The sequence below is a fragment of the Osmerus mordax genome, chromosome 13 (assembly GCF_038355195.1).
Source record: "Osmerus mordax isolate fOsmMor3 chromosome 13, fOsmMor3.pri, whole genome shotgun sequence".
In the NCBI taxonomy this organism is placed as follows: domain Eukaryota; kingdom Metazoa; phylum Chordata; class Actinopteri; order Osmeriformes; family Osmeridae; genus Osmerus; species Osmerus mordax.
In genome coordinates this window covers 7,785,410-7,805,691 of record NC_090062.1, presented here as the reverse complement: position 1 = coordinate 7,805,691, position 20,282 = coordinate 7,785,410, and the positions used below count along the sequence as shown (strand labels likewise).

The 20,282-nt window shown below is 40.5% G+C and overlaps 3 protein-coding genes across 6 annotated transcripts; 1 reads left to right on the top strand and 2 right to left on the bottom strand.

Moving 5' to 3' along the window:
- Window positions 1-1,446: 1,446 nt before the first annotated feature.
- kmt5b (lysine methyltransferase 5B) lies at window positions 1,447-10,297 on the bottom strand. Of its 3 annotated transcripts, XM_067249264.1 has the most exons (10): window positions 10,218-10,297; window positions 7,431-7,694; window positions 7,073-7,220; window positions 6,778-6,943; window positions 6,581-6,690; window positions 6,224-6,390; window positions 6,001-6,020; window positions 5,779-5,915; window positions 5,442-5,641; window positions 1,447-5,329 (listed from the first exon to the last, which is right to left on the bottom strand). In XM_067249264.1, exons 2-10 carry the CDS (start codon window positions 7,603-7,605, stop codon window positions 3,837-3,839), a joined length of 2,616 nt encoding a protein of 871 aa, XP_067105365.1. In that variant the 5' UTR covers window positions 7,606-7,694; window positions 10,218-10,297; the 3' UTR covers window positions 1,447-3,836. The 3 variants fall into 3 exon arrangements, with proteins under 3 accessions (XP_067105365.1, XP_067105363.1, XP_067105364.1); XM_067249262.1 differs by having other exon boundaries at window positions 6,778-7,220; XM_067249263.1 differs by having other exon boundaries at window positions 1,447-5,326; window positions 6,778-7,220.
- A 1,086-nt stretch (window positions 10,298-11,383) lies between these two features.
- On the bottom strand, window positions 11,384-13,121 carry LOC136955423 (heat shock factor-binding protein 1). Its single transcript, XM_067249131.1, has 4 exons — window positions 12,956-13,121; window positions 12,223-12,289; window positions 11,765-11,888; window positions 11,384-11,674 (listed from the first exon to the last, which is right to left on the bottom strand). Exons 1-3 carry the CDS (start codon window positions 12,998-13,000, stop codon window positions 11,767-11,769), a joined length of 234 nt encoding a protein of 77 aa, XP_067105232.1. The 5' UTR covers window positions 13,001-13,121; the 3' UTR covers window positions 11,384-11,674; window positions 11,765-11,766.
- A 75-nt stretch (window positions 13,122-13,196) lies between these two features.
- On the top strand, window positions 13,197-17,073 carry LOC136955520 (solute carrier family 66 member 2-like). 2 transcript variants are annotated; one of them, XM_067249236.1, is made up of 5 exons: window positions 13,197-13,317; window positions 13,784-13,992; window positions 14,095-14,228; window positions 14,556-14,772; window positions 16,236-17,073. In XM_067249236.1, the coding sequence occupies exons 2-5, from the start codon at window positions 13,787-13,789 to the stop codon at window positions 16,408-16,410; spliced, it is 732 nt and encodes a 243-aa protein (XP_067105337.1). In that variant the 5' UTR covers window positions 13,197-13,317; window positions 13,784-13,786; the 3' UTR covers window positions 16,411-17,073. The 2 variants fall into 2 exon arrangements, with proteins under 2 accessions (XP_067105337.1, XP_067105336.1); XM_067249235.1 differs by having other exon boundaries at window positions 13,230-13,317; window positions 13,751-13,992.
- The last annotated feature ends 3,209 nt before the right edge of the window (window positions 17,074-20,282 follow it).

Below are 20,282 nucleotides of genomic sequence, written 5' to 3'. Positions count from 1 at the left end.
GCAAGAAAATTGAGACGTGGAGAAACTGTTAAATGAACAAAAATGGAGGGAAAGGAAACAAAGGACTGGTTAACAGTAAAAAGTCATAATCATGCACATAATCATTTAGCCTAATATTGCAGAAAACTTTCACATAATTAATTTTCGTTTGTTTCCCTGTGATGAAAAGGTTTTGTTATTCTTGACAATTTAAATACAGGTTTATGACATTGTCACCAGTTTCACAGCTTTTACAGTTTTTATATGAGTTGTTATCTGGTGTGACAGAAACCCCAGTGGCAGGTGGGGTGGTGAGGGGTCACCCTCACTTCTGCCCAGCAGTGCCCCAGACACAACAACCACAAAGGTGAGACACAAGCTGTTAACACAAGAATGCAGAAACATCTAAACTGAACAACACACTATAACTGAAATAACTGGCCTTTTAGGAGCTGTTGACATGGATTAAGTGGTTTAACACAAATGCCCCTGCTGACTTTATAGATTCACAAGATAATTTTTTTAAATTTTCTTTTTGCAAAGAACCAGATAGAGCCAGATGCTGCATGTACAAAGAGTGCAGCATGCACAAGTACTCTGACCGGTACAATAGGCTGTTTTATTGCCCTTATAAGGCGTGGGGTACCGCAATAGTCATATCTTCGAACATCCCAGACTGGAGCATGCAAATTGTAGATAAGAACAGAAACAGCTCCATCTTGTGTACACAACAGTAGCACATTACACCACCATGTATCAAAACATCAATCCTTATTGTATATTAAGCAGGTTTGGGGGCATTTATTTCTCGACCCTCTTATAATTTCAATTATATATTTATGTCCTAAAGAAAGGAAGCCCAAGTATTAAGAGGACACTTAGGGTCAACACTGAGCTGCCCACATTTACTTACTGTTGGGCTGAATAAGGAATGGCTGTACAGGGACAAACACATGGGGCCTACAGCTTGCCAATCAGCAAAACCCCAGGGACCTGCACAGGCCATCTATATTGGGCCCCTACGATGCGTAAGCTTGCTTGCAGATGTCACATTGACAAAATGTACACCATACACTACACTTAAAATTTGGTTGCATAGCATTTGGTTGAAATAACTGCAATATAACACTTCCTATAGGCATGGATGAGCTTCACCCTCCCACTGGCAATTGGCCTACTCTTTAGAGCAAACTGCTCCAGTTCAGATCTGAACGGTACCATCTCCCAACACCTGTTTGTAGATCTGTCCAAAGTTTTAAATAGAATTTTCATCCCCGATGCTACATACTATAAAGTATATTAGAGGTGGAGGAAATGGCAAAACAACCAAGCTTTTTTTTTTTTTTACAGCATGTAGAGGTATAATAATCTATGTCCTGAATCCTTATTTATGTAAGAAAATGTACTTCATGTTTATTTACTCAAACCTCCAAACAGGACACAAAAGAAAATAATTTATTCTCACAAAGAAACTTTATGTTGTTTTCAAGTATTCAAAACTGTTAAATAAGTACAAGGTGTGTTCACATGATTTACATACTGGACAATACAGTATAAGCACTGCCCAATTTCAATTCTCTTAAGTCTTTCCTGCTACCCACACAACACTTTAAAATGTCCGCAAACTATTCACATTTCTTTCTTTTTTATTTATTTATCAGGAAATCAGAAATCTCGACAGCTGGCTATTGAACAAAGACCACACAGACGGTACACCTGGAACAGCATACAGTGTAGAATGGAGACATCCACAGAGGGAAAGGACATATTTAGCCAGGTTCTGAACTGTGATTAGCTGCTGGTGATATGAACAGTACATAAGAAAAACTAAAGTGGGTTAACATTCATCTCAGTTGATCCCTTGATCCATTTGGCAGTTCAGTACTTCCACACTACAAAAACTATGAAAATAATATACAGAAGGACTGAAGAGGGGGCCTGTAAAGTGTTCCCATTGTTACCATGAATGAAAAAAAATTCTAAATGCTTTTTCAATAAAACCTAACTATGTCCGAGGTTTAATGTTAAGGCACCTAATGCTGCTTGAAAAATGATTATCACATTTGTTGTAATTTGGCAATTTACAAATGAAGTCATATGCTTATGTTTTTGTTTCAAGACAAAGACCCAATGCTGGCCCAAGATCATAGTCTTTGTGGTTGATTAAATGGTCCGACCCAACCAAAATTACACTGGACCTAATATCTTCTATGGATTTTGATGATCTATCAACTATGTGTTTCATTATGGGGCCACGCATTTGATCAATTAGCAATTAGGTGGTTAAGAATTGAATAGCACCAAAAACTCAAATACAACAAAAAAGAACGTCCGTGAAAGTAACATCTGTGTTATTCCAGACAGCCCGACTGTTGGGAGGACATGTTATCTGATGGGATTTGAATGATAAGTAACTATGATCAAAGAGTTACATCTGTCTTTTGGAGAAGATGGGGCAGTCTTTCTGTACATTACCTTTTTTTTATTTTATTTTTTTACTGTCATGATAGTTCTTTTCTAAAAGCATACAGGCCCCCTTTATACATGTATGCTAATAAACCCTTTAATTGACCTTTTCAGTGATTAGTGTTCAAAAGCTTGAACCACACAAGTGCCATGTTGCCATTCAACAGATGTACACCAAGACTGAAATTAAATTACCAACGTATTCAGTTTTTACACAACTTCACATCACTGTTCCTATCTTGTTGTAAACAGCGTTTTGTGTGCTTTTATCTGGCAGCGTCGCAGCAGGGCATGAGCAAAGCTACTGAAGTGAAATAATAGTGTGATATAAAACCTATCCTATTATTCCAGTAGTTGGATTATGCTAGCAGAAAACACATTATTATGTTTGCTTGAAACTCAGGTTAATATTGAGGGTGCTCCAAATACTTAAATCATCTTAATTTTAAAACTCTGATAAAATGACCTATTAGAATTTGAGATGACCTTCCTTTTCAAGAAGAGAACAAACTACAATTAACAATGGAAAGTATTCAGTAATATCCTGTGGCCGTCAGTGGGGAATTTGCCGACATCTTAAACCTGCCAAATTCAGCCCTTAATGAGTTACACTGTATAATGGAAACATGGCACCTGATCTGCAATAACTGATATAATCAGAATGGTTCTGGACCTACTTTCCATGTAAAAAAAACAAGTCTGGTTTGCCAAAAGGATTGTGCAACAGAAACAAAAACGTTCAATAAAAGTCTGCCTATGAGACAGAGGGGGTAGTCACCATACTGTACACTTTCTACAATATTCATGTCCATTATGAATAAAACAACAGAAGTGCATTCACTTAAAAAGATAGTTCACCTAAATACATCTGAACCATTGCTTTTTACTTACGCAGGGTCATTGTCAATAAACCAAAATGAATGCCCATGTTCAGGTTATCAGGCAGCTTCCAAACGCATCAGTAATTTATTTCAATTAATAATAGCTCTCTGAAAAGAAAGTCTCACAAAGCTGGCCTTTACCTTATCTCGTCTGTCACCATTACAACTAGTTCAAATTATGCATGCTAGCCATAGGCTCTGGAAAGTGGCCCAACTGTCTGTCTAAATTAATGGGGGAGAAAAACAAAACAAATTAACCCTAAGTAAGCAAAACAAAGCAAGATGATATATATCAGGGTATATACATCAGGGTATATACTCTGATATATATCAGGGTATGTCATATCAGGTGAACTATCCCTTTAATATACAGAAACTTTCATTTTGATTCTTTTACATTTTTCAGCAACCTTTTGTTTTTAAATTACTGTACTTCTTTTACATCAACACAACAGTTGATTAGTGAGTCATCTTTATTTACATGAAAGGTGGAGTGATGACCTCCAGAGCTTATGCATTGAGCCTCAGAGACTGATCCTCTCTCCTCCTGGAGGAGATATCGATGTCTATGGAGTCTTTACCCACAATGAGTCGGAGACGCTTTGCCGGCGGGAGTGGAATGAAATCGTCCTCAAACTCATTGTCAAAGTAATCATCGTCATCGTCGTCTTCCTCTTCCTCCTCCTCCTCGTCTTCATCTTCTTCAGACGAAGACTCCTCTATGACATTTTGGGTCCTATGCCCGCCATTCCTCTCAAGGGTCTGGCCCATGTCCCCGTTATAGCTAACCTCATCGGAGTGAGTCTGGGAGACACGCCGCCCATCATCCTCCCTCTTCAGCTGGATCTTCAACTTGGTGGAGCTGCTGTGAGCACTGGGACCGTAGCCGTTGTTCAGTTTGGCTACGTATGAGCTGCCCTTGTCCTTGTCGTGGTCCTTGCTGAACTTAATGCTGATTTTGGAGGAAGAGGAGTTCACGGTGGTGGCGGGGGTGCTGGTCGATCCAATGGTCTCACTAGGCTCATTGGTCTTGCTGCTGCTACTGTCTCTCCGCCGGCGGAGGGTCAGTTTGGGGATGCCCGTGCTGTTTTCCAAGATCAGCTGGGCATCATAGCGTGTGATTCGTCGCTTCTTCTTCCCCTTGCCCTGTGACCTACAGCTGCTTTTGTCCTTGTCTCTTCGGAGGGACTTGCTACCATTAGACACCCCGTTGTAGTCCCTGTGCCGGTCGGGGAGGCCGAGCAGCATATTACCACAGTCTGTAATGTTGTTTCCACCATGAGCAGCTGTTGCCGCAGGTGTAAACGACTCATCATAAGAGTCCTCAAGCTTTATCGTTCGCTCGGGCCGAAGCTGAGTCATTCGGTTTCGTCTGGTGCAGGTCCCTCTCCTGGAATAGCTGGGCCCCAAAGCCGACTGCTCCAGCTCAAGTCCGTGGTGGAGGTACTCATCTATGTCCGCTGGTTCCGTTTTAATGACCACCCCGCTAGGGACCGGGCTGCGGCCGTCCATAGACCCAGTCTCAAGCTTGACTCCAGTGGTGTCCTGGGCCTTTACAAGGGTCCTAGTGGACCTGCGAGTTCTGTAAGTGCAAGACTGATTAAAGTCAGAGCCTGGTGTGCCCGGCAAACTGCTGTTCTCCTTCGCCGCATGGCGGGTCAAGCAGCCCCGCTGACCCAGCGTCTGTAGTGCCCCCTGCTCGTCTTTCTCCTTCTTGACCGAGATGCCTTTACACAGCGATCCCTTAGACTCCCTGAGACCCAGCCTACCCACATCCACCTTGGCTGATGACTTGGACTCTGACCCTCGCCCACGATTTCGCAACCGAACTCTACTGAGCAAAGGCTTGGAGGGTTGGGATTTAAGTCTCTTTGGTACCCTGTTATTGTTTATATGACTTTGTTTTGAAGGTGAGGTAGAGGTAAGCGCTCTCGAAAGAGACTGTCTTGTTTGAGTCCTGGTTTTGCTAAACTTCATGCCAGGGGAAGTCCTTTTCCTTACTGCTGAAGGGAAAGGAGAAAACATCAGACATGCTTACTGCCATTCAAACCATATCAAATCAAAACATTTATAGGTTAAATTACATATAAAAACAGGTAGGGCTAAAGCTCTTACATGGATGTGTTTTTGGCATTTCCTGAGAGTCAATGTCTGTGTGGGAGCCCACAGAGTGACTGTCCGAGCTCCTGCTCCCCTCCCCCAGCTTCTTCAGCCTGTTGAGCCGTTTGTCTGTCTCCCGCAACCCGTACTTGCTATTGATCACTGGCACTTCTGCAGGTAGCCCCGCCTTGGATTTAAAAGCACCTGTGCCTCGTCTGCCAGACCAGAATAATGGGTAACATATCAAAATTGGGCATTAAAAGGCATAATGGAGCCTTTCAGAGTTCATGTGGAAACATTTGTGTTGCTTCTCATCAGTAGGTACTAAATGGCCAGAAAGGAGGATGCCTACCGTTCACATGTATAGCATTCACAAAATTCATTGTTTTCCCCAAAAAATCCGTCCCCGTAGTAACATGATATTTCCTCTCCTGGTTCAATGTCCCTCAGAACCTTCACACAGGCAGTGTCTCTTCCTGTTGACACAAACTGGAATGCACAAGTTTTTATCATCATTTAATGTCCAAAAATTGCTTTGTTCCTGCATAGTTCAAACAAATTTCATGACTCTTACCTTGCAGTTTGGCCGGCAATCTGAAATAGCAGAAGAAAACACTTGTTTATTACACCCTTGCCTTCTTTTTGAACTTGCTTGAATTTGCTCATATTATTTAGAAATGCACTAAAAACTATACTAAAAAACAATGTCTGCTAAATATCTGACTATGGAACTAGATTGGATGATATTGTAAGCTACATCGAAATGAGATGCAATTCACAATTAGAAAAGACTGTACCATGATTAATAAAGGCGGCCGGACCCAACCATAGCTGAGCACAGTTCTTGCGTGTAGAGTACATGACACTAAAGTCATTCTCCCCGTGCCGGAGCAACATGTTTTCCTCACTCTCTGAAAGCTCGGCAATGCAGCCAACTAGGTACTCGATCTTATCATTCCGTTTCCTTCAGATAGACACACAACACATAGAATGGAGGAATGCTCAAGAGGGCATATTGGCAAGCTTGTTTCCAAACTGACAGGAGCAAAAGCTAACATATTGGTACCAATGTAGGTAGTTCTGAATAGACAATTGCATTATTGTAAAAATGTGATATGCTGGATGACATTCCTAAGATGTTCTAATAATCTTACCACTCTTTCGTAGCTACGATTTTAGCTCCATTTTGCTCAGAGGAGTAGCGATTACATGGAAGAATCTCAAACCCACTGTCAGTGGCAAACATCCGGAGATAAACAAACACCTGAGCATTGGAGAAAATTATTAATGACCAAAAGCAAACAAGGTTTGCAGAAAGTAGAGATCTACTTCCTTGAAAGTCTAATCTTACATGCTGTTTGAAGAGTTTTTCCTGGGCCTTGGTCTTGTGGAGAAAATGGTGTCTGGACCAGTCTCCTGAGGTTAGGGACCTGAAGGCTTTCTCAAGGTTGTCATGCTTCTTAAAACGCTCAATAATGTCCTTCAGTTCCTCCTGCCTACCCTTGATTGGTCTAAACCTGTAATGACATAACAGGTTCAGAAATGTTTTTTCCCCACAGCAGTAATTCATTCGAATTGAGTGAAGAAAAACTGTGGGAGACTTAAGCGAAGACAACCAGCCTTGATATTGGGTTGGATTTACAAACCTGGTGTTCATCTTGTGAGTCTGAAAGCCCAGGTAAGGGTCTAGAATGAGGCTGGTGGTCAGGTCATCGTTCTCACACAGCTCCTTGGCAGTCATTCCTGAAGAGGGGACATAGCGCCTCTCTGCTTCCAGGCTGGCCGCACTGAACCCTGGAGAGCATAGCAACGATGTGGCACAGATACGCATTCATTAACTTCATCACATAAATGGCTGCCTCTCTGCTTTATTATGTTTGCTCAATGACTGATTTTCTCGACTGGACAAACAGGAAAACTATTTAATAACAGGGAAAAGCAGAAAACTATTAGGGAGTTCACAACAAGGCCAAAATATGTTTTGGAGAGACATTTCCCACTTACGGCGGCTACATCTTCTGCTGCTAGGGTGGCTCTTGCCGGGTCGCAGGGACGTCCGCTGGAGGTGCTGAGAGCGGGTCTGGCTCTGACTCTGGCTCACTGGCTGCTCAGTGGAAAACCTGCTTCCATGTCGTCTGCCATTTAATACCATGTTCTTGGATTCGCCCAGCCACTTCATACCCACAAGCCCCCTGGTCCAGTTGCATTTAGTCTCCGAGTTGAGGGAATGCTCTTGAGTGGGGAAGGCTTGAGTTTAGGGTTTGTCACCTGTGGGTAGAGAGGGAATTGATGACCCCTAGTGACCATATAAATGTAAATACCTACATCAAATCAATGGTCAATAATAGTTGACCATTGGGCCTATTAACCTAGCTCAAGTGTTAATGTCTAAAACCAAAAGATTTTCTAATCAAATTTATACTACAACAACAACTCTGGTCAATTAGTTTGAGTTAAGGCACTCAAGGACCTATTAGATATTCTTAGTTGTTATTTTTAGTTTATCCTCAGTTTTTTGGTGAATTTTTGAAAGTATTATTCAATTGGTAAAATTCATACTTTATTACATACGTGTTGTATAATAGCTCATATAGTTTAGGACTTACAGATAGGTTTAGCTTATTTATTATAGTTTAGATAGGCCATTAGGGACTGTCAAAAGGAGCTGTACCAAAGAATAGGTACATGAATCTCTCACAATGTACCTGCACCTGTTACCAAAAGGCACAAACTTGAAACTCAAGCTGGCTCTTAAAAGGAAAGTGTGAAACTAAGATAATGTCCTTACTTCTTTTTGATGTTTCATGTGAAAACATTCTTCATTCTAAATTGGGAGTCTATACACTGACGCAAACACACTTTTGTACATTAGTATAAGGGATAAAACTTTTTACCAGGATTGCATGATTTCAAGTCAACACTGCCTCATAGCGGTTAAACATGATAACGTGTTGGCTTAATGTCAAGTTTAAATATGCTTGATGAACAATGTATTGTATACAATCTAGGAGACGATTAGACGCGTTTCCATGATAGGATTTGTTTTTTGACTTAAGTAATTTTTGATGGTTTCAGACCGGGGTGATACTGAGCATCAAATCCTACTCAAATATAACCCAGCAGCTTTGTGCTCGAATCCATGGTTGTTGACACTAGGCTAACTAAAATGCACACAAAGCATCATTCAAGGAGCACTGGGATCGCCCATAATACCAACTACACTATTGTAACCTGCTAAAGTAGGCTCTGTTGTAAACCAACATTACTATAGGCCATAAGCATTTTGAGGCTGGTAATGAAAAATAAAATTAAATTATACAGCCGTAAACCAGACTGCCACTAGTAGTGCGTCAGTCCATATAGTCAGCCTTGCGAGCTAGCTAGCTAGCCTGTAAATGTACCTAGCCCAAGATCCATTCAAATGACAGTAGCCAACTTAGAACTGGCACAGCAACTACAATGGTTAACTAACTGACGATCGACTGTCAAATATTTCACAACGACGCATAACATATTTAATGCGTTTCTAGATGTTATTTTTAAGTTCACTAAATTGAAAAGCAGTAGCCGACTGGCAATACACTAGCTAGCCGGTTATTGATAAGCTAACGCAAGGTAGCAATGCTGTTCACTTAAGTCAATTCAATTATAATTTATGTCCGAGTGGTTTCATGTCACAAGACAGGTGGTCATAACACAACTCGACCAGCGAGATTCCCCGGGTCTCCTGTTCTTTAACCCCGGAAGGCCACACAAGTAGCTAGTTAGGGTCTAAAACCAGCTGATAAAGTCAGCTACAGTAGCCATGTTGCTAGTGCCGGTGGTTATGCGGCGGTGGGGCTGCAAACTAGCTAGTTAGCCATATGGGTGGCTAATGTTAGCCTCTAGATAATGCAAACTGTGGACTGAAATAAGACTGTCAAACCAATGTAGGGGTTAGGGACGTAGATGAAAAGTTTGCAATCGTAATACAGTGTGTCTAGTTAGAGCAGCATAGCGTGCACCCACACTAGCAAGACGGATTAAGAATGGACAATGAATGTTAGCCGCGCAAGCTATCTTAATAATACAATGCTCTTAGCACGCCTCTGTCGAACCAGCTTCCCCACTAGGTAGCCACTACCGGTTAGAAAACTATCCCCTGCCCTGTGGCCTACATATTTGAAACTTGCAAACGGACAAATACACGACCACTCAAGCTTACTGTAACCGAATATCCTTCGGAAGGAAAGGGTGGATATTAGTGTCTAGATAATGACAACATGATCTGTTCAGCGTAATCCACGTTAACATTAGCTACAGTTTGAAAACAAACCCCGATTGGTTAAACAGCGGGCCCAGGATCCGTAGTAGAAAGCAAGCCACACAACGATGGCCTGAAGAAGGACTAGCCTGCTCGTGTAGCTGGGTTAGTATAGGTGTACAAGGCTAACTTGGCTAGATAGCAAGCTAGCTAACGTGAACAGGCCAATAACTATCGTTAGCTAGCTTAGTTTGCGAACTAACGTTAGTCACAACCTGGTTGGCTGCATTCATTTTTAATACCAACTAGCTACTGTACTTACATGTACATTGCACATAAGTCGTTAACTAGTAAGCTACAAAGGTATCCAGATAAAATCTGTAACGCTATACACATTTCGTCATGTATCTAGCTCTAGCTAATAATGATCCAAGCTGCTTGTTTGTAGCTAGCTCTAGCTAGCTAAGATGAAAACATTTTTCATCCGTTGTGTGAAAAGTGGCAAAACACTGCAACGACTACCGATTACACAAACAGGATATACTCACGAAAATGTTTCTTTCAAAATAAAACAACGGATAATTCTTCAAAATAAATGCACAATTGGCACAACACCCTAAACGAAAATATCACAGGAAACAAAAATTTTCAGAAATTAACATTAAAATTCAAGATGGCGGCTAGCACAGGAGCGAGGAGAAAGGCGCACCACCGCCATCTAAAAGAAATAGTTCCAATGCCTCTTGCCACGCTTGTCCTTAAGTTAAAACCATACACATTCCTTGAATTGTTTAGTGTAAATTAAGTTTTGCATGTTCTGTCGTTGAGTCAATGCAACATTTTCTAATATAATCACAGTGGTCTGACGTTAAATAAAAATCTCGGATGTATACAAAAGTAGTACTGCATAAACAAACCTCTTAAAGCGCTGCCTAAAGAGTCCAACGAACGTCAACGATATGATCTGCAGCCTCTGCTAGTCAGCACACCAAGCAAGTGGCTGCAAGCGTCAGACCTATCTGCATGAAGACTGATTGAACCGTTTATAATACCTTGAGTATAACAAACAACGCCGCGTAATTGTGTAGCAACATAAAATGTTTACGAACTAATTATTGCGGTTATAGCGTGTACCGGTCTCGTATGGTCGTGGAACCTGTGCTGTGGCTAGATGGGTTTAAACTTAAGTCGCTCTGAAGGTTGAGCTTTTAGCCGTTTCTGATCCAAATAGTTGTCCTTTAACGTTCCAAAATAGTCTCTCAAGTTGTGTATTGGCAGTAGCCTAACTAAACTGGGATGTTTTGTAGTCAAGACACCAAATTCTATGCTTACCCGGAGTTTATTTCATAGTTTGTCCACCTATTTGTTCCATGACACCTTTCTTGCAGACGATACAATTACTGGTACTTAGTTTTAAAACAGTAACCTATCATCTACACCGAAATGTACCATATTTAGATCAACATCAACGCAAAATTGTTCGTACAGCATACTTTCATCAAGTGTCTCCCTACTTAAATTGATTTAGAGCTGGGTAATGGATGGGTTAGTGAGCTGTGTTAATGAGCTGAATCTATGCTTAATTCATTCCACGATAAGTATCTACATTTACATTTGTTTAATGTACAATGTAATGTAAGTATCTACCCAGTCAGAGATGTGTCGTCTTAACATTCACATTAAATTGAGAATAACGGGATCTCAAAACACCACACTGTAGGAAATCAATTTAATAGTGGTTAATGCATATACAATGGAAAATTATTGGTGTTGTAATTTAACACCTGAGTCCGTTATTAGGCTATTTTAGTTGTGCTTAAAAAAATTGTAACAAGAAAACATTTTAGCTGTTATTAATACTGTCCGTTATTACAAGAGTTAAAATCACTCAGAATATAAAACATGTTTCCAACACAGCAACAAATGATATATATTTAAAAAAAGAAACAAAGAACTCTTGAAAATGCTTGCTGCCTAGTCCCCTTCATCTCAGTTACTTGGCAACCTAGGAACAAGATAAATATCAATTAATCAGAAGTTGAGAACAAAATCGCTGGCAGAATGTTTTCCCAAACCAAATGAATTTGAAAGTTACCTTCAAGCAGAACCCTGATCTTCCTTGACCTTGTTTTCTCCCTCTATCTCTTCAACACCAGCCTGAGTCATGAGGTCAGCAATGTTCTTCTCCAGGTCATCGATACGAGTACTCATCTCATCAAGTTCTCTTGTCAAGGACAATGCTGTTCATTTACATACTTCTCATTACTCAGTCATTGTTTTTAGTCAAAGTATTGTTTATGTACTTTTCCTTTCTAAACTTTGGAAAATCAAGACCCACAATAAAAATCAGAATCTTCTGAACCTAGCTATACTTAAAAGTAGTTATACTTTGTAGTTAACTTGATCTAATCTTTCAAGGAGGCAGTGAGAAGTTATGTTGTGCGATTGTAATGATCAGATATAACTAATTTGGGCACAGAGCTCATATGTACATTTCAGAAATACACATTGGAAACCAACTAAAAATGCATTGTAATAGAAGCAGGAGGATATTTCTCCCAATGATCTGGTCTGACATTGTCTGGAATTTATCCTGCATCTGCTGAAGCAAAGTCTGGACCTAAAAGATTAGGAAAGAAAACAGGTGTAAACTAGCTATAAGAACATACTGTGCTGGATATCTGTTGCAATGTGGGCGTATACATTTTGCTCCTAGAAGCACAGTTGAGCGGTGAAAAATGTATTAAAGTGTGTGGGCGTCGAGATTGCATCCCATGCCTACTCAACAGCAAGAAGATGGCTACTTCCAATATTGTGATACCATGGAAACGCAAAGACCTGTATGCATTTCCATCAAACAAACGCTAATTGTTCTTACAGCTAATGGTTGCATTTTTTTAACTAACGAATGCAACAACATGCCACACAAAAAGCATCACGTTTATAGAAAAATATAACGTTACAGGGTTTGTATAGCTTTAGAAACACCAATCTAGATAGCATTAACTGGTATGCTGGAGCCAGATTGCCAGTTCAGTTACTGTAGCAGTAGGTGGCTGGTGAGCTGGTGGAACTGTAGGCTAGACTCCCACAGTACAGAAGCCTCCAACGATACCTCTGCCGCCTGTCAAGTACTGTAGTAGTAGCCACCAAGCCAAGCTAGCACGGGACATTGTTGGCTTTACATAGTCAGTTATTACTCACTCATTACATTACACTATGACTAACTAGCTAGACTAGCTAGATAGTAATTGGCGTAGATTGTTAGCTGTAGTCAAACACTTACCACCCCAGTTAAGTCCTGCACAGATTTTGGGTCCGTCTCTGACATTGCACTGGTTGGTTAAGCTATTTGCTGGGTTGCTAAGAGAGCGTTTGGCTGGCTACTGTTGATGTGAGGAGATGCCTGGAAGACCTGACCAGAGCCTGTTTAAGGAACTGACCAACCAAATCCTAGCAGCGCAAAACGTAAACACTGCTAATGCGTGTGAATGTAAAATCTCGCGAGACTATCAACCGGAATTGTGAATTACAACGTTTTACCAGAGAATAAACAGGCTCTTGTTTTACGTTTGTACAGGGTCTCAAGGAAATATCACAATATTATTATTATGACAAAATGACTGTAACTGAGCATCTAACACGGCGGTAAGAAAAGATAAATAGATGACACGTTCCATGTAATGCAAATACCATTGAATTATCATCGTACGTGTTTACAACGCAAATAATTCCAATCTTTCTTTGACGAACAAAGGAGATATTCGCATAGAATCTTGGTCGGTCTTTATTTTCAAAAAATTAGTTGGTTATTCTAGCATTTTAACGCACTACAAATGAATCTTTCAACTGCAAATAAATGGTTCTTAAATGGGAGCTAACAGTAAATGCGTCTTTTTAAATAAATTGTATTTACATGTGTATGCATGCTTAGTTGTAGAGCAAGACAATTCTGTTCTTTCAATATTTTCTAGTCTTAAATGTAATTGAAAACGTTATTATTTTGACTTACTTAGATATAAAATGGGTGGGCAGAATTTTACATGTCACACTTGTACACCTGTCTCCTAAACCATATTAGATAAGAGCTGTCCCATATGACTTCTGGCCTCAGGATATGGATAATGGACAGGTCGGTGAGGAAGATGGGGGGAGACTGTGGCTCTTCCTGGGCTGGGTTGCCTCCTGTGTAATGGTGTTTGGAAGTGCAGTGCCGTATGCCCCTCAATACCAGCAGATTCAAAGAACCAAAAACACAGAAGGCTTCTCAACACGGGTGTGCCTGGTTCTCCTCGTTTCCAACATTCTACGGATCCTCTTCTGGTTAGTCTTTGAAAAAAGTTTACATAGACTTCCAGCTTTTTAAATGTCATTTAAAATTACCAAATTGTTTGTGTGATGTGTCTGTGATTTTCACACCTGCAGGTTTGGGAAGCGGTTTGAGCTGACTTTGCTTCTTCAAAGTGTGGTGATAATTTTCACTATGCTGGTTATGCTGCACCTCTGCTGTTGTATCCAAAACAGCAACCGGATGAGTACCAAACAGCACCACATCACAGGTAAAAAGAGCCAACTTCTGCCAACCATGCATCTGCCAACCATGCATCTGCTCACAAACTTTTAACACTAATACAGGATCTGTTGTTATACAATCTTACCACTAGAGGGGGGTATGTGAGAGGGGAAAAACATACATTGTTGGCCGGTTTTGCAGACACAGAAGCCTAGTCCAGGACAAATAAATCAAATTCAACAGAAATGTGTTGTCCTAAACTAGGCTTCATCTGTGTCTGTGAAACCAGCCCATAGACTACTATTTATCCAAACTGTTTTTCTTGTATGTTTGTCTCTAACCCTTCTGCACCACCCCGCTTCCTTTTGAATAGATTTGGACCCACAGTTTTTTTGGAGCTGGGATGGCTTTGAGGATTACCTAATCTTCCTGCTGGCCTTCACTGTGCCTTGTTCCTTTATCACCCTCATCCTCATGGACTCTGCTCTGTTTGTGAATGCTTTGGGTTCACTGGCAGTGATGTCTGAGGCCATGCTGGGGATACCACAGCTGGTCCAGAACCAACGGAACCGCTCTACATTTGGCATGAGGTGAGGCTGCTAATGCAGAAATGTAAAGCAAAGTTAAACAACTTTGAAAACTATTTTCCAAAATGGACTAAAGGAAATCCATATTACAGATTGAAGGAGCACTTTGCTTCCTGCTAGTGTACTTTCTTGATGAAATGTGATTTCTTCATTTAGCAGGTGCTTTTATCCAATAGTGAATATAGAAAGTTCATCAGAACATTAAGGATCTTAAGTGCATAGGTCCTTAGTATTTTGGTGGTCAGAGTCCAGAAACAGTGTGCATTTACTTGACACATCACAAAATAACCACACCATTATCTGTCACTGACCAATACCACAGTGCAACAATAACACCCCGATTACAGTATATCTGATTAATGTGAACAAAAATTATAATAATACAGTGCAATTAGGACATCTAAATTTCTCAACTATGGTCTTACAATAATGTCTCAATTACAGTTGTACCTAGTGCAGTGCCTAGTACAGTGCAGTAAAAAAACAATGACATATTTCAACCACGGGTGGGTGCAGTTTCTTACCAGAGTGTGTAACAACAGGATATCGATGTCAAAGTGCAGGAAGGGACAAAGTCGCAGGTATCACAAGAAGTGGTGATCTGCTAAGAGCTGCTTTCAGTGCCCTTAGACCAAGCAAAACAGATGTTAGTCGAAGTGAAGCTTGAAGCGGAGCATCTTGAGAGTACGGCAGAAGGAGCATTGGGATGGAGAGATGCGGGGAGGTCATTCCATTGCTGTGAAGCATGGAAAGAGATGCACCGCATGTTGGAAGTGCAAAGTGTCATCTGTCATAAACAGATGCAGTCCTGCAGAGAGGGTTGGCCAAAGTGTGAGGAGCTGATGAAGCCCTACCATGTATTTAGCACTTCATCAAGCTACAGTATGTTGTACCTGCAGCCTACTCATGAGTAAAAGACTGGCTTGCTTCAGGGAAGATCTGTTGCGTTCATCCTGGGCAAAAGCACAACAGTATGGTAGCATGATGGTGGAGATAAAAGTTTGTTTTTATAAAGTATTTTGGTGGGTGTTTTACTTGGGGACTTTGTGTTTTAAATTCCTTAATAGGTTTTATGTTTTCACTGAAACTCGCATTAGACCTCCATCCCACTCCACCCATTCTCCATCCCACTCCACCCATTCTCCATCCCACTCCACCCATTCTCCATCCCATTTCACCCATTCTCCATCCCATTTCCCCCATTCTCCATCCCATTTCACCCATTCTCCATCCCATTTCACCCATTCTCCATCCCACTCCACCCATTCTCCATCCCATTTCACCCACTCTCCATCCCACTCCACCCATTCTCCATCCCACTCCACCCATTCTCCATCCCATTTCACCCATTATCATCCCACTCCACCCATTCTCCATCCTATTTCACCCATTCTCCAACACAGGGTAAACTGCTCACTTTGTGTAAGCTATTTTGTGGTAACACCATGTGTTTTTCCCCCCCACAGTGTAAAAATGGTGCTGCTATGGATGGCTGGAGACTGCTTCAAAATGGCATACTTTGTGTTAAATGAAAGCCCTTTCCAGTTCTTGTTGTGTGGGCTTGCTCAGATCTTAGTGGACTTGTCCATCCTCTTTCAGTCCTGCTTCTACAACCAGGAGACAGTGGACAAGCTGGAGTAGCTACATCACCAATTCCACATACAGACTGCACGCACTGAAAACATGTCTAGGTTGGGTTATTTTTGGCCAAGCAATTTGACTGGGTTGTTTTTATTTAATATTTATATTTAATATATTTTGCTTAAAAAACTATTATTGCTCCATTTTGCCTTTACTTTAAAGTTTGCACACTTACATTACATTTCTTATTTAAATTATTTGCTGCACTTTTGTAGGTCAATCAGTGCACACTTTGTTTTATAAAAAAAAAACTAATTGCCTCAATTGTTTCTTTTGCGAATGTTTTGTGACTTGAAGCCATCTGTCATGGTGTGACAGTGGTGGCTCCCCTTCCCAGATCACAGTCGTGATAGCCTGTTTCATCACTGTGGAGTCTTGTTAGTTATTCTTTACCTGCAATACCGAGCGTTATTTATCATCGAGATTTATGTGTACCGAACTTTTGTTTTTGTCTCGACCATTCTCCTGCTCTTCCCTTTGGATTCTTAGAAACTGAGATAACGACCCCTGCCTGACATCCGTACCTGCTCTGTGCCTAGCTTCTGAAATAAAAAATTGGACCCAAGCCTGTAACCCAACTATCCTTTGGATTTGCCTGCCTTGCTCTGTTTGAAGCAAGCAGGCACGACCTGTGCCTGCTTGACTACTCTATACCACCATTAAAAGGCCGCACTTGGATTGCTACTACTTCTCCTGAGTCCAATCATTACACATGGTAATGTAACCAGTGTGAATCGGTGAAACTCCTCAGGTATGTAAGAGGCCACCCGTGTCAAACTGGTTTTACAGTGTCATCATGGTTCATTTCCTGGTTCTGGTAACACTGGGGGTCTGCAGACATGCTGATGAAAGATTAAACATTACATCATGTTGCCCTCACCTTTTACTGCTTACTAATGCCATACACTGTAGTCTATTCACAGTAAATCCTTCAGACTAATATCAATTTGGATATTTGTCGATAAAGTGGTTTGTAATCTGCAGTGCACATTCTTTCTGGGACAGCATTACAGTTCTCTGGTATATTGCACAGTGATACTACAGATACCATGAACATAAGATACATGTCCAACAAAACAACTGCTGAATCAATTCTGTTTATTTGAACAATATACGATAACCGGGTACAACTGTGGGATAGCTTGTGAGGTCAGGATGGTTTACTAGACTATGTATTCAGGCTGTAACTGTAGAACTGTTGATGAAAAGTCCCCTAACACCTAATATCAATACCATGGTTGTAATAAGTCAGTTATTACTACCCCAGTTGTAGTCCGTTTATTCATTCAAGTGGATATAATAAGTATGGTAAACTGCGAAATGTATGAAAATTTTAAATTATAGTTGCAAAGCAAGTGTTTAATTTCTGGATAATATAGATTGGATTATAGACCTCTTGACTATAACGTGTGAACATGATAACAAGGCTTCACTTTCCAGATTTAGAATATAGTGTAGCATGAGAAATATATATAGAATACACTGACATGAGGGATGAGTGTATTTTGTTTCAACCCCACAAGGGAGAGGACAGCTTGGGATATAATACATTTCCATTTCTCTTTCCCCGACATTCTCTCTCTCTTTGTCTATGAGACTGTACCTATATGTGTTTTCACATGCCAGCTGTTCTTGTTTGAGAAAACATCATACATGCCAGGCTACAACACCACTGTTGCAGGCTGGCATGTATTTCACCTTTACCTTGTTTGATAAGTGCTCCAGGACCATATAAACAATATGCCTCACTCAAAGTGGTTCAACCACATTCCTATTAGACCTTTGGTACTCTAAGCCCTAGAGCCACTGAGTTGTGGTAGTGGTAGAACCTGTTTCTCCTGCAAAGAAACTTGCAATCCTCCATCAACCAAGATAAACATATGTTGAAACTGGATATTTTGTAACTCGCCCATGTAACAATGTAGGCATTAACAAGTGTTTAGGAAATACACTTATACATACTTTGCTATTGATTTCAGTTAAGTATGTGTCTGTCACGATTTAATTGATTGACCACATATGTAGGATCACCTGAAAGGACAACAAAAATACTGTATTTGAAAAAAACCTGTATACGATATTATATTTATTTCAAAACAGGGAGTTCCAAGATTATACTGTTTTTTAGTACAATAATCAGTACCCCTACTTCCTTTGTGCATTGGATGGACTAGACATATGTTCCATCCACATGGACGCCTGGTAAAATGAGAAGAGACAAGGTGTAAGTAGACACTATCCATGTAATCGGAGTTTCCTCCTTTCTCACCCATTACAGGTAACCTAAGACAGGAAGACCTGGGACAGGGGAGGACAGAATCTTGGTTTAGGATTGAAGAACCAATACACTCACAAAGGCAACTAGTAAACATCTGTATAATAACATTTCTTTGCTGTTGCTCTAAGGGGGAACAACAAATTGATTTAGAACTTAAATAGAGTATAAATGATTTTTTTGCTGCATCAGAATTACATAGAAATTTTCTAAGACAGTGCTCAATATGGTTGGCCTGAATCAATGGCATCAGAGAACTTTTTAAAATTCAAAAGTATCTTGAAACTTCTCAGATGAAATAAAACTTCTTATAGTTAATAGCACGTAGAGTATATGTTACAAACAGATTTTACAGTCATACTGTTCTTACACATTTACTCTCACTATGGAAAATCCTAAAAACTCTAAATGCTTCAAAGCATCCACTCTAAACTGAACTGAGAAATTAGTGGTGTCATGGCCTTCTAGCTATTAGCTTTTCCTACTTTAACCACCTGATTCCAAGAAGTATGATTTATGTACCTCTTCCTGGTCACATGATAGCCAAATATTCCAGTATGTTCTCTCTGCCTTTGTCTTAATCTGCATAAGCATGGTTGCTGGCAGCCCAGACATCATTTCCCATGGTAGGATTACAACTTAATCCCTGATATTCATCAGACGTGGGGATCAGAGACCAACTTATTACAATTCGTCACCCTTGCCCTCATCTGTATCCTTATCTTAGTGCAAATGATTGTATTTGTATAAAAGCAATCCCAGGATCTATACAGCCAATTGCATGGTTTGTACATTGCCCAAACACTGTGTCCATTCCATCACTGTAAGCAAGAAATGATTGTGCTCATTTGAAACAAGACTTTGATTTAGACTATGTCAATGTGCAAAGTCGCTCTGGATAAGAGCGTCTGCTAAATGACTAAATGTAAATGTGTTGGTCCAGGATAGAAAATGCCAGGCAAATGCCTTGAAATGGGATCATCTCTACTGACAACTTTCTTGTAACTTGTCTATTTACATTTGGGGTCACCTTCAACAAATGTTATAAAATGGCTTTTACCAGTCCAAATCCACTCCTATCTGGAAATAGTTTTTACTTTTGTCCAGCAGTCTGTTATCAGTCTATATTCCGGAAGTCTCCACTTACAGATTCTGCATTACCCTTTATCTTACTTGTCATCTGGAGACACTGTACCTCTAAGATTTACCACAGAATGCAGAATGGCCATCCCTTTTTTCAAAAGATGTACAAAGTATATGCAGTTGCCTATTCGGCAATGAAAGAGCTCTTGTATCGGCTACTTATGCAATTTAATAGCTTGTGATAGTGTGATAGTTTGTGTGCATGTTTGTCGGTGTGTATGCATACTTACACCGTTAAAACCCTTTCTGATTCTGACATACATACATGTATACTTTAATATGTATCTTTTGTCCTGCAGAAATCCCCTTTCTCTTTTGATGTCTGCATCTTCTAACTTTGTCAATCAGGATTTATATGCAAAGTATTACAGTATGTCTCATTTTACCAATAGAGTTTATCCCATAGTCATCCAACAAGGAGAGAGAGAGGGGGGGGGGATGTGCGGAGGTTATC